The following is a 13571-nucleotide window of genomic DNA, read 5'->3' as shown; positions in this document are numbered from 1 at the left end:
GACATAATTTCTTTAGGAAGAATGAATAATAAGGATACGTGTATGCATTCCATCCCTGGAAATGTCTATTTCAGTATCAATCAAAGGAGCAAGGAATAAAAAGCCCCAGAGTGAAACGGTAAGGAGTCAGCTCGGCGTCGATGGTAAGCGTCCACTGGAAGCTACTTCTCAGTGTTAGAATGTATTACCTGATAGGGGTGAAAGGCAAACACATCACAGAGGCTTACAACACCTTACCTGAGCCATCTGCCTCTCCAGTTTTGATCGGGGAATATCATCAAAGTAGTTTTCATTTCTTCTCCTCCTTGCATCGCCCTGCATGATAATGTGAGGAACGTCTAGGGAGCCACCAGTGGTGTAAGTGCTTTGGCTAAGTGATGGAGACAACTGAGGAGGAGTGTGATTACCACTGGGTTCCTGAATGGAAATACATCATGAAATAAATACCATGTTCTGCCGCTAACCTTTGGTTTCAAAATTGCGAAATATTGACAAGACAGACTGCGGGGGGTGGGGAGTCTTTTTGGAATCAACTACCCAGGACTGGGTGACGTTCCACCATTTTTATTAAGAGCATGGTCTAGTCTGGATTTTTCCCCCTAACTATTTCAGGTCAAAGGTTTGAAGGATAATTAGGTTCTGTCTTCTTACGACTAGCACTGTGGACGATCTCAGGAAGGATGTGGACACCCCTGATGTCATCACACGTGTTCTCACAAGGGAAGGAACTGGACTTTTGTGTAGGTGAAGTGTCCTCACCTTGGACATGATGAGAAAGCTAAAATGGGCCCCAGTGGGTCTTGATCCTCCACCAAAGAGGCGTCTGAACAATAGGACTGGGAAGAGGACACAGCATGGCGACACAGCATGTCACACGCACAGACCGCAGAGCGGGGCACAGAATGACAGAGGATGCTTTCAAAGACGACTCCAGCTGAGGGGAATGGGGCACAGACAGCTGAGCTCTGGTGTTTGAAGTGAGAAGAGGGTTGGGATCATGGGGGGCCCCAGGCCACTTCTCCAGATGTTCTGGCCCTTCTTTGACAGAATTAGGTCCAACACTTTTTCTTGAGAATCTCTGTCCTTGATCTCGCTTTTTTTCCCCTAAATCTCTTCTGGGGAGCCAGAGAGAGAGGTTCAGAAGGGGAAGGAAATTACTCCTTTAAAGGGTCATTTTAGGGTGATACACATAACCCTAAGAGTGCCTGAGTCTTCCCTTCCTTCCGTGTAGCAAAATGAAGGCAAAATGAGGAAGGCTTTCTAACTTCATTTTGTTTTTTTTTTCCAATTTAGTAGAAGCTCCTCTTCTTAAGAGAGAAGAATTTCCATTTCTACTCTCATTACTCCCAAAGCCTTTCAGTAGCATCCAAATATCCCAGTGTATCCCAATTATCCCTGTGATTAATGTGAGGCTCCTTCTGGAGCCAATTCTCCTACACTCCCTGAAATCTCAGAGTATCTTCTCCTCCAAAGCCAAATCACACTCAGAATCTTAACAGCTCCTCTCCTGCCCCAGCCTCTGCTGTCCTGACCATGGCTATGTTGTTTGCGGAGGTCACTGATAAGAGGCACACGCTGCATTTCATCATTTCATTGTGTGTAGTCATGCCTGAGTGTGTGCTGTGTTCCTCATTTACTATTGATAATTTTTTGATACTTGCAGAAAGGAAATCGGGAGAGAGATGGGCTAAAGTGAGCAGAGTGGGAATTCTGCAACCTTCCAGGGAGATCTCAGCTTTTTGATGAACTTCAGAAGAGTTCACACAAGGTTCGTGAAAACCAATGCCATTGCCATTTTGCCTGGAAACCACCTCTCTCCCTTTCTCCCTGCCTTCCTTTCTTTTCTATTTTATTTCTCTCTCCTTTCTATGGTTCCTTTTCAGTTTTCTACCCTATAATCCTAAAACACAGCTGATATACATAAAAAGTTTATTAGGCCAAGTTTTAGATTTCCCTGTTCTTAATTTTTAAAGAGGGCAACAGCGGACAGTTTTCCACTTCTTGGAAAACAGAAGACCCTGAGGTTAATTTTAAATTGATCTTTTACTTAACCGTGGTCCCTGATCGATTTTCTTTCTGTGGCTTTGAGGAGTCTGACAGAAAACTCATTTCCACTCTCCTGGCGTAAATGGGCGTGTGCAATGGGATGTGAGGGAGTGGCTCTTTAAAGGTGGTGGTTTGTCAGACTGAATTCCATTCTCCATGGATATCTAGGTCTCAAAAATATGTATTTAATCAATTGAGAAAAACAAACCTTGTTGTATAAAACACAACCCAAAGGGAGATGGTTTTTTTATACACATAAGCTACGGAAACAGCCTGTACTCCCTGGTCCCTTGCTTTTCATTGCACAAAAGAATTCTTGAGGATAAGAGGAACTTGGCACTTACCCTGAGGGTGATGGACCGAGGGGGCTTCTGCGGGGGATCCTCGTGCAGCCTGTCTCCCAGAGATGCCAAAATACGTTTCCTGTGGCCAATCAAATTGATTTTTAAAACCTGAAACAACATATATTTGGGTTAAATATTTCATTTGGAGAAAATATAGTTTTTATATGTCCTAAAACACGAGGGGTAAAAAGAGCTTCATGCAAATTTCCCTCTGGGCCAAGAGAGATGTGGTGTGAACTCAGTGTGACCCCCGAGGCCAGAGGAATTGGAGCAGTAGTGGTAAAGGCCAGAGCGGCAAAGCAGTGAGGACACAAGGGGGAGGCAAGGCGGGCCCCTTCCACTCACGCTGCCCCTGAGTCCCACTCCCCGACAGTAGACCCAAGACCTTGCCCAAAGAGAAGGCAGCTCCTCTCACTAAGGAGCTGAGACCTCACAGAATAAAACCTGACTTCCGGCCTGGCCTCAAGGCCTAACAGGGCAGCCCACCATCTCTCTACCTGTGTCACTGTTTCTCTGCCCTCCGGCCTGGGTGCTTGAAAGGTCACACACAGGCTCCTCTGGGCCTTGAACACCCCACGCTTCTGCTCCTTCTTCCCTTGGCGCCTCTACCCTTCCCCGGGCATCTACCTGGAATGCTCTCCCCAACCTCACCAGTCCTTGAGATTTTCAAATAACCAGTGATTTCTTGGCCCCTCTCCTCGGAGAGGCCTTCCTCCAGCTTCTCACTGAAAGACTTGTCCCCTCTACCTCCGTTGAGCTCTACCGTATGATCCTCTTTTTACCATGCTCTGAAAGAACCTTGTGTGCAGATTTAGTGCTCGTGTACCACCCCGCCTCAGAGTAGGGATCAGCATCTGCGTCTCACTGTGATTTTCTTTCCTTCTTTCTTTTTTTATTGTTGGGGATTCATTGAGGGTACAATAAACCGGATTACACTGATCGCATTTGTTAGGTACAGTCCTTCTTGCACTTGTGTCTTGCCTCCAAAAGGTGTGGCACACACCAAGGCCCCACCCCCCTCTCACTGTTATTTTCTAAAGGCCTAAATAGATGCCTGAAATAATAAGGGCTTAAAATAAGAAAGAATGAATGTTAATATAGACCAGCCGTTCTCCACCTGTGGGTCATGACCCCTTTTGTAACAATGAAAACACATCCCGGCAGTAGGAAGGGTGAGAACCACTGATGTAGACGAAAATAGCCAAGTTAGGGTTAGGGCAAAGTGCTGCCTGTCTGGGGTAGACTCAGAGCCTCCCCAGGACGGCGTCTGAGTCTGACGGTGCCACAAACACACTGGCAGGAGAGATGATGAAGAGCCCTGAGGATGGCACAGACCCTCGGTCCCAGCCCCGTCCTGCGCTTCACAAATGCCCCCCACTTCAATCTTCCCCGTATCTCTAACTGGAAGGGGATTTTCTTGCTTCAGATGAGGAAACTGACGTTCAGAGTGGTTAAGCCACTTACCCAAGAGCCAATGGTGGTAGCTCTGGGATTTGAGTCAGGTTTGCCTGACTCCAAACCTTGTTTTACTCCCCAGTAACCCCTGCAATGTTTAGGCATATCTCCAAATACATCATACTATGAATTCATTCATAAAAAATGAAACTATCCCTTTTTTGCCCACGGATAGTCCCAGGATATAACAAGTCTTCTAGGGTAACTAGTTTCTAAAACAGTTACCCATTATGTAATTTCCCCCCCTCTCTTTTCAAGTTTCAAGGCACAGGGGTGGGCATTTATTTCTTTGGCACACATCCCCTGTTGCCTTGAATTTTTATGTCCCTATTTGTCAGTCTATTGGCCTTTCAGCCTAGGTTGACTTAGATTTTAATCTCTATGTTCTATTCCTTTTACATCCACTCTCTGACCTGTTATTGCTGCTGCTGCTACGAGGTGTTAACCAGGGTGAACGTCTCCATCCACATATCCCTGCAATTTTACAAACCTTCATCTCCCAGGCTGATGAATCCTAATCTTTGCAAGTTTGTTTTCATAAAGCAGTGCCTCCTTCGCACAGATTGCTTTGGTTGACATTCTCTGGACCTTCCTACCCTATTACAACTGCCTACGGTTTGCTGGGAAAAATAAAAAGGCTCACGATCTTTCAGGTATAAGTGAACCAAAGTTTTTAAGCAGGATACTGTTTGCAGCTCTTAATCCTCTTGTGAAAATGTCCTTTCTAAGTACACCTGATTTCTGGCTGGCCTTTTTGCTGCAGTAGGAATTACGAGGGACAAAAGTATACACTGCCTGTAAAGCCCTTTAATTTTGTTACAGCTGATAATTCAAAGCCCTTTCATCTGGGAAGGACGGTTTGAATTCTTTCCCCCTAAATTCCTTATTTTACGGCTGTCCGTGCAGAAGCCCATCTGCTATCTTCTGCCCACTCACACAGCCCCGTGTTATCTTTCTGCATTTATATTAACCAGCTTGGCACTCTGTACCTGGAAGAGCTCAGCAGTTTCTGCAAATCTGGAAATTCCACTATTCCACTATTACTCCTTTCAGATGATTTATAAATATGCTAAGTAAGTGTGGCCCCGCTGCTGATTATTTGCAAGCAGCATTATTTACATGATCCATAAAAACGTCCCTATATTGTTGCATTGTTTCTTTTTTATTTTAAGCACCAAGATCAAAGAATTCCCCCAGCAAAAATGCAACAACAACCTTTTCAAAGGTGTTTTGCAAGTCTAAATACACTACGTTTTCTTATTCTTTTATTCTCATTCTCAATTACGTTGCCAAAGGCTTCTATTGGATATAAATTCCTCCCATAAAATCCCCACTGCCTCTGTCCCAGCAGGTAATTGGATCTGATGCTGCTGCTGCCACCTTGGGCCCCTGAATCCTGCTAGGAAATGTTTTTATATAGTGATAAAGATGCTCAATTATTCTAACAAATAACTGACACTAAATAACAAATAACTATGATAGAATTGAGTTGGCATAACTGTCACTGTTGCTTTTGTTTTATTCTCCCACAGCTGAGTTTTGGGCAAGTTACCGGATCCCTCCTGATTTCAGTTTTCTCCCCTCCACAGTGACCACGTTAATGCTAATGTCGTCAGGAAGAGTAAAATTGTGAGAATAACCAGCACAGGGCCTGGCACACAGATGAAGCGAGCTGTAAGGTGTGATTATTACAGCCCAGAAATTCTGACCCGAAAGGACCAGGACTTGGTTATTTTCATAAAGTTAATTTTATCAAACAAATACAATGGTGCTTTGCATGAAGGGATTTGCCTAAACTTGGAAAAGCCCTCACTGAAGCAATTTATCCTGGCAGGAGTGTGTCTGATTTCTAGTTATTAGTTTGATACTAAACCCAATGGAAGAGACCATGCCCTCCTCCCAACCACACTGCCTAGTCTCTAGTAGGGGGTAAGCTCCTTTATGTTGGAGCCCCAAGTTTGCCTCCTCCACAGAGCTGCCCAGAGTGGGTGAGTGGTTGGCTAGATGACTCACGTGAAGACGCTTTGGTTACTCTCCGTATTTATTAGAAACGAGTCTCTATAGCTGAAGGTACTGATGATAACTACTACGTGTTGAACATTTTCTATATTCTAGTTCTATGTTCCAGCTGTGCTAGAGACTGTAGCAAGTGCATTCTACATGTGTATAAATATCTCATGTGACCCTCACAATAACATCATCATTCCCACTTTAGAGATGCAAAATCTGACGCTCAGAAACACTGAGTAACTCACCTAACGTTCACACGACTAACAGGTATCATGGCTGAGATTGACACCCGGTTTTCAACCTGCCCTTTACTCTCACTGTGCCCTTCTCACTGCTCCTAACCTCTATGCTTTAGCCTCAGCTACACTACTGTTTATGTCATTAGACGCCCTGTATGACGGTGCTTCTTGAGTTATTATATTTCACACATTAAGATGGGGTCTAGACCACCTGAACACACTGAAATGATTCAGTGTTGGATAAGGCTCCTAGCAGCGTTACAGCTACAGACAGAAAGGGAAGGTCGCTCACAGAATGGCCTATGAAATGCGTCTATAGACTAAGGACAGTCAACTCTCCTCATCTAAGGTTCAATCCAAGTTGGCGGACCTTGAAGTGGTAGAGAAGGTGATGGTTGGTTTCTAAATACCTGCGTCCACAATGAGAAATCCAACTGGTGAGATGATATTCCAAAGAAAGACAGTCATCGTGGAAAAGTCAAATCTGAGGGCAAGTGCGTTTGCCTTGAGCGAGAACAGCTTAATATCTACTCATCTCTATAAGCAGACAGGGTTCCTGAAGGAGTGGAATTATATTGCTCCAAGAACCATGACTGATGCTCGGTCTGCAAAGCTTTAGTTTTCAAAAAACCAGAGCCATGAGTAGAATGGTCCTGTGGTTGAGCAGAATTCTGTGAGCTTTCATTACGGCTGGGTGAAAATTAATTGTACGGACAAGAAATTCAATGGGAGTACAACATAAAGCGTTGGTACTATGTTGGAGATTTAATGTTTCTAAGATATGGAGGCAACATATTCAACTAAAAAACAACACTGAGTTTCTGCCACAAATTCCGAGATTTAAAGAAGAAACTCAACTAAGGGACCTTACAATATGGGAGAGGTTTGGCACAAATAACTACTTTGTCACGGCACATGAGCGTAAGAATGTGGTTACGATTGCTGAGTTCCAATAGATAAAAAATAAAAGTTATTGCATGTTTTCTTAATGGTTCTCATTACTATCATCACAAGAGAAATGTGCATCAAAGGCAAGGAATATTGTTGACACAACGCGGGCTTGCACATGTTGGTATCCATTTGTCAGAGAAGTAGCTGCCTCTAGAAATTTTCTTCAGTATCAACTAAAGAGGACAATTCCAGAAACTCTGTTACAGATCCTGGCAATAGGAGAATAACTGTGCTAGATGACAGTGCTATAATATTTTGTCACTGCCATTTACGTTTGTGGGTTTAGCTATGAAAATTCTGCTAGACAATACGATGACATTAACCTTGCTGAACAGCTTACATCACGTGTCACAGCAAAGATGAAAGAGTAGACTTGGATTTCATTGTAAATGTAATACAATATACACTAAATATGTTTAAATTTAATGCACTATCGATTTAAACATGTCTAATTAAAACATATGTAAATTAAACATTTGTCTTTATCTGCTTTTAACAATATTTGATTATAACAAATAATACTGCTTTCCCATTTTTGATAATTCATAAAATATAGAAAAACAAATAGAGACTAAGTAATTCACATGCTATTAATATTTAGGTATACTTCCTTCTAATTGTTCCCCATGATTATGTTTTGTGGTGGTCATATTATTAGTACAATGTTTATTTTTCTTTTTAGGCAGAGTTTCAAGCTGTTGCCTTGGGTAGAGTGCCTTGGCATCACAGCTCACAGCAACCCCCAACTCTTGGGCTTAAGTGATTCTCCTCCCTCAGCCTCCCAAGCAGCTGGAACTACAGGCCGCCACAATGCCCGGCTATTTTTTGGTTGCAGTTGTCACTGTTGTTTTAGTTGGCCCAGGTCGGGTTCAAACCTGCCAGCCTCGGTGTATGTGGCCGGCACCCTAACCACTGAGCTACGGGCACCGCCTGTAAGTACAATTTTTACTTTGATTTTTTTCACTTAATATTAAAGCTAGAGAATTTTTCTACACATCTAATTCTCAGCAGATATTTTACATTTACTACATATTACATTTCATAAATGTTTCATAAAAGTATGTCATAATTCATTAGCCCCTTACTGCTAAAAATACAGTTTGTGCTCCTTTCTGGATACCAAACATTCTACCTATTTAAAAAATTCTACTACTTTAGTATTTTCATTTTCATTGCCATGTTTGCACAGACACGATATGAAAACTTCACGAACGAACTGCAAGAACACACTAGTCGTGAAGGAAACTCAGGTAGAGACAGTCTGTCCCCATGTTCTGCATGAAATCTCAGTCCAACTATTGCAGGGAAAACCACTCATCTACATAATGGTCCTTGGTGTCACACTGTGCATTTGTTGTGTTTTGGAGTTCAGCTCTGGCTGACAGATGTGAAATAGCACATGTAGCCAGAATTCTCCGTGGATGACACATGTGCAATGCCAGGCACACCAACCACACCAGTTATCACTCCCAGGGGACTGCATCCTTTATTTCTGGATTTTTATCTGGGAGGAGGAAACAGTGTCATGCTATGTTTGGGACCTCCCTTGCATTTTTTTTTTGGGGGGGCGCATATGTTATTCTCCCTTTCCTTTCTAGATTTTTCCCAGCTAAAGAGAGCAGCTCCCATGCAAATCTACAGAGCACACCTGGCTTCAAAGTGGCTGCCTCCAACAAAACCGCAAGAGTTCTGATGTTTTTTTGTTTTGAGATGGAGTCTCACTCCATCGCCCTGGGTAAAGTGCCGCAGCATCATAGCTCACAGCAACCTCTAACTCTTGGGCTCAAGTGATCCTCTAGCTGTAGCCTCCTGAGCAGCTGGGACTACAGGTGCCCCCCATCACGCCAACCCAGTTTTACAGACAGAGTCTCACTCTTGCTTGGGCTGGTCTCAAACTCCTAAGCTTAGGCAATCTACCTGCCCTGGCCTCCTGGAGTGTTGGGATTACAGGCATTAAACCACTGTGCCTGGCCTTGTTCTGATATTCTTAAATGCTGAGAACGGAAGTTGAGGTGGAAGCTTATCTGCTTTGTTCTCACCCGCAGAGGTAAAATTGCAATTAAATGTGAAAGGCTCCCAGCCCCCCAAGCCTGGTAATCATTGCTAAACACTTTCCTTCCGTCTGAGAGCATCAAGGCACATGTACCTGTATCATCGTTTCTCAACACCTACAATCTCAGAAATCCTCTTTTGAACTTGCATCTGGTTTTTGACTATAACATTTCTCTCTCCTTTCTCAGACTGTAGTAATCCAGGTCTAGCATGGGATGGTGGATAAAAGGACTTCAGAAGCAGAAAGTCATGACAGTTCTTCCCTGGCTCTTCTTCCAACTAAGAGATCTTTGACATCTTTGAGTTGTGATATAAAAAAGGACAATAATAATCTTATTCAACAAACATTTATTGAATGTCTTTTTCATATGACCACCATGTTATGCAATTTGTGAGCCACAAAGAACCAAAAATATTCAGACTGTAGGGCTGCAGTCCCCAACCTCTGGGCCACGGACCTTTACCAGTCCATAACCTATTAGGAACAGGGCTGCATACCAGAGGTGGCAGTGAGCCAGTGAGGAAACTTCATCTGTATTTACAGCCCCTCTCCATCACTTGCATGACTGTCTGAGCTCCGCCTCCTGTGACATCAGCCGTGGCATTAGATCCTCATAGGAGCATGAACCCTGCTTGGGGTGCATGAAAGGATGTGGGTTGCTGCTCCTTATGACAATCTAATGCCCGTCTACATCATTCGTAGAAAAACTGTTTTTCGTGGAACCAGTCCCTGGTGCCAAAAAGGTTGGGGACCACTGCTCTAAGGGCTCTCAATCCAGGAGGTAAAAAAAATATATACAAAATATATATGCATATATGTGTGTATTCCTATATATTATCTCTCCATCCATCCACCTAAATATATTTGTCTATACAGCCTTCCTTGTCTAAAAGGAGTTTCTGTGGATTGAATAAGAATGGCTAGGAAACTTCTCTGGAAATTATAAAGCACAGAGATAAGCAATTATTTCTCTCTTTCAAAAAATTAAAAAAAAAAAACAGATTTAGAGGGTACAAATATTTTTTGTTACGTGGTTGAACTATATAGTGAGGAAGTCTAGGCTGTTAGTGTACCCATCACCTGAACGGTGCATGTTGCATCTGATAGTTCTCTTTTAAGTATAACAGAAACTTAAACATTTTTACCCTTTCCTTGAATGGCCTTATCAGCAATATTTTGGTTTTTTTTTTTAATTAATTTATTTTTATTGTTAAATCATAGCTGTGTACATTAGTGCAATCAAGGGGTAAAATGTGCGTGTTTCATATACAATCTGAAATATATTCTCATCAAACTGTTCAACAAAGCCTTCATGGCATTTTCTTAGTTACTGTATGTATCAACAATATTTTGAATATTATTTGTTATTTATTGACAAATGGTGTATTATGGATATCTCTGAGCAGATTTTAGATCCAGAGTCATCTCTTTCACTTCTCCAGCCCCTCTCTCCTATTACCTCTTTGTTCCACACATAGATGACACATGTGCATTTTCTAGAATGTTCTTTGTCCCCCCTTTTCATTAGAATCTTGCAAGGATAATCAAACTCCACCTAAAGCCGTCCTTGCTCATCTTGGATTACATCAACCTCTATCTCTCTGAATTTCTCTAGTATTTGTGGGCTGCCCTGTATTGTTGACATTTGATACTTCCTGGTGTGTACAGCTGGTCCATTCTGATTATCTGTATGCTCTAGAAAGCCAGACACAGTATCATTGCATCCCAGGGCCTTCCCAGCATCTAGCATAAAAGTCCATCTCACTAAGAAAATGCCAGGAAGGCTATGTTAACCAGTGTGATGAAAATATTTCAAATAGTATATAAAACCAGCGCGTGGTACCCCATGATTGCATTAATGTATACAGCTATGATTTAATTAAAAAAAAAAAAAAAGAACATCTTGATGGTACATCCCTAAGATTTCAACTCTAATCCCTTTCTAGGTAGACAACAAATGAAACAGGGGAGAGATCTCTAAGAGGGAAAGAGGGAAGGAAAAGAACACCCATGTCTATTTCTTCCCCCTTTTTACCCTCAAGCATATTCTGTTTTTTGTGAGCTTTGGCACCTTCATTCCCGCACACAGTCTTCCATGGGTGATGTGAGATTTCCTAACCTCCCACCATCTGTGGCATCTCTCTTTTACCTTTATCAATTCATCTAAAAAGAAAAAAATCCTGTTGCTAGATTTGTCCAAATCCTCTTTTCTTTCGACTATTACTTTCAAAGTAATTGCTACTAAATAATCAGCAAATAAGTTTGCTGGGAGATGCCATCAAAATACAACTGTATTCATCTGTGGGAAGGAAAAGAGGTCCTAAGTTCTATAGCTTCTGAGAGAGCAAATTATGGTGAGAAAGAGCGAGGCAAGTGAATGTGTTTTCTGACTGTCATTGGCCTCAATAAACAGGAAATGCTAATTATGAGGAAATGAGATCATCTTTGCCTGGAAAGAAAGACCTTCATGTTATAATTGCCTCTGAGCAGTGAAGGGCTCTGGAGGTACAAAGCCCTTTTTTGTAATCAATAAGAATCTCAGGTTTATTTGCAAAGCTCTCTGAATTACCTCTTGATGAAGGTACTAATTTTCTGATTATATTTTCACATAAACATTGCTTCAGAAGATTAAAAAACATGAACACACACAGCAATCCAACCAATCAGTTCCTAATTAATTTCCCTGGAAGTTACTTTTAAGCACAACTCACTGCAAGTTAGGTCTTTACAGGGGAAATTTGGTTTGCCTTGCTCAATAACCCAATCATTGAGATTGTTGAAGGAAAAATCTGTTACAAAAGAAAATGGGGGATATGTGTGATATCCCACATCTGAAGTTATTCTTGGAGACATAAGGATGTGCTAACAGCATTTGAGAACCACAAATTTCCCTGCTGTATTATTTTAATAATAAATAAAAATGCTCTGTATCTTAAGAAGTAGAGATACCATGGTTTTGCTTATATTTTACTAACCATGCAGGGTATCTACAGTGAATTAGGATATTTTCCAATTTATTTTCTTCCAATTTTTGAGGTAATAAAATTTGTGATCAATTATATTGTATGACTGATGTTCTCAGTATTGTAAATCGGATTATGGTGATCAAAATTCACTAACATATGTCTGTGTAATATAAAACAAACTGAAATATGCAAAACATGCGAACATTCCCTTATTTGTAAAGGGAAGCATTAAGATTAATTGAATCTCAAGAGATAGCCCTAGGTAACTGGGAGCCTGGTTACCTAATTTTTGGATTATGAATGGTCTTTTCTGTGCTGTTGGTGCCCTGCCTGCCTTTGTGCTGGTCGGCTACTTTAACAGCATATAACACCCTCCCTCAGAAGACAGAATAGTGGAAGAAGCAATGAATTCAATCTAGTCAATTCTTTTTCTTGTCAGCAGCTCTGGTAAAAGAATTTGATGTGAGAGGAGGTAAAAATCTATGTAAAACCAGCTAAATAAAGGTTTTAAAAATCCACCTGTGAATTTCACTTAGTCTAGCTAGCTACGACTGCCCTATAGAATTGGGTACACACCATTTCCAGCCCATGTGTGGAGGAGAAAGAGTTAAAAATATTTCTAAGGAAAGCAGATGCCATTAGTCCCAAGGACAGGTTAAAGATAAGGAAGAAAAGGATCACGATAGTGAGAGAGATTTCTTTATTTTATTTATTTATTTATTTATTATTATTTTTTTTTTTTTTGTAGAGACAGAGTCTCACTTTATGGCCCTCGGTAGAGTGCCGTGGCCTCACACAGCTCACAGCAACCTCCAACTCCTGGGCTTAGGTGATTCTCTTGCCTCAGCTTCCCGAGTAGCTGGGACTACAGGCGCCCGCCACAATGACCGGCTATTTTTTTTTTTTTTGGTTGCAGTTTGGCCGGGGCCGGGTTTGAACCCACCACCCTCGGTATAGGGGGCCGGCGCCTTACCAACTGAGCCACAGGCACTGCCCGAGAGAGATTTCTTATAATCCTTTTTCTTCTACTGTCCCTATCCCCACCACGTTTTCACATAAACGTTGCTTCAGAAGATACCCCCCCCACTATCCCCTTTCTTTTCTTCCCAGAGAGCCACATAACAGAATAAAGCTGGGCATCACTACACACCCATTAGAACTGCCTCACCGAAGAAGACCCATCATACCAAGTGGTGATAAGGATGTGGAGGAACTGGAATGCTCTTAAATTGCTGGCAGGAACGTAAAATGGTATAGCTACTTTTTGGAAATCTGCCAGTGTCTCAAATTTTGACCAACTTTCTTAGCATACAAATTGGCATGTTGACTCCCACCTAGCAACCCAAGAGAGATAAAAACACATACCTATACATAATTAGCATTATTCATACCAGCTGAAAATTAGAAACAATCCAAAGGTCCCATTAACTGGTGAATGGATAAATAAAATACAGCATATTTACATAATGAAACACTGTTCAATGATTAAAAAGAAATTGACTGCAGA

General features: G+C 41.8%; 1 protein-coding gene across 19 annotated transcripts in view; it reads right to left on the bottom strand.

Annotated features, from left to right (window-relative positions):
* Nucleotides 1–13571, bottom strand: part of ANKS1B (ankyrin repeat and sterile alpha motif domain containing 1B) — a 1177049-nt gene that overhangs the window by 89547 nt on the left and 1073931 nt on the right. For 12 of the 19 annotated variants that reach the window (XM_053582560.1, XM_053582555.1, XM_053582557.1 and 9 more), the window contains 2 exons: nt 2391–2498; nt 238–417 (listed from right to left, as the gene is read on the bottom strand). In XM_053582560.1, the coding sequence (XP_053438535.1) occupies nt 238–417; nt 2391–2498 (288 nt within the window). The remainder of the gene's footprint in view (nt 1–237; nt 418–2390; nt 2499–13571) is intronic. The other 7 variants (XM_053582544.1, XM_053582546.1, XM_053582549.1 and 4 more) reach the window with 2 other exon arrangements.

This window comes from Nycticebus coucang, chromosome 3 (assembly GCF_027406575.1).
Source record: "Nycticebus coucang isolate mNycCou1 chromosome 3, mNycCou1.pri, whole genome shotgun sequence".
Lineage (NCBI taxonomy): Eukaryota > Metazoa > Chordata > Mammalia > Primates > Lorisidae > Nycticebus > Nycticebus coucang.
Note: the sequence above shows the minus strand (reverse complement) of the source record. Positions and strands in the feature narration are given on the sequence as shown.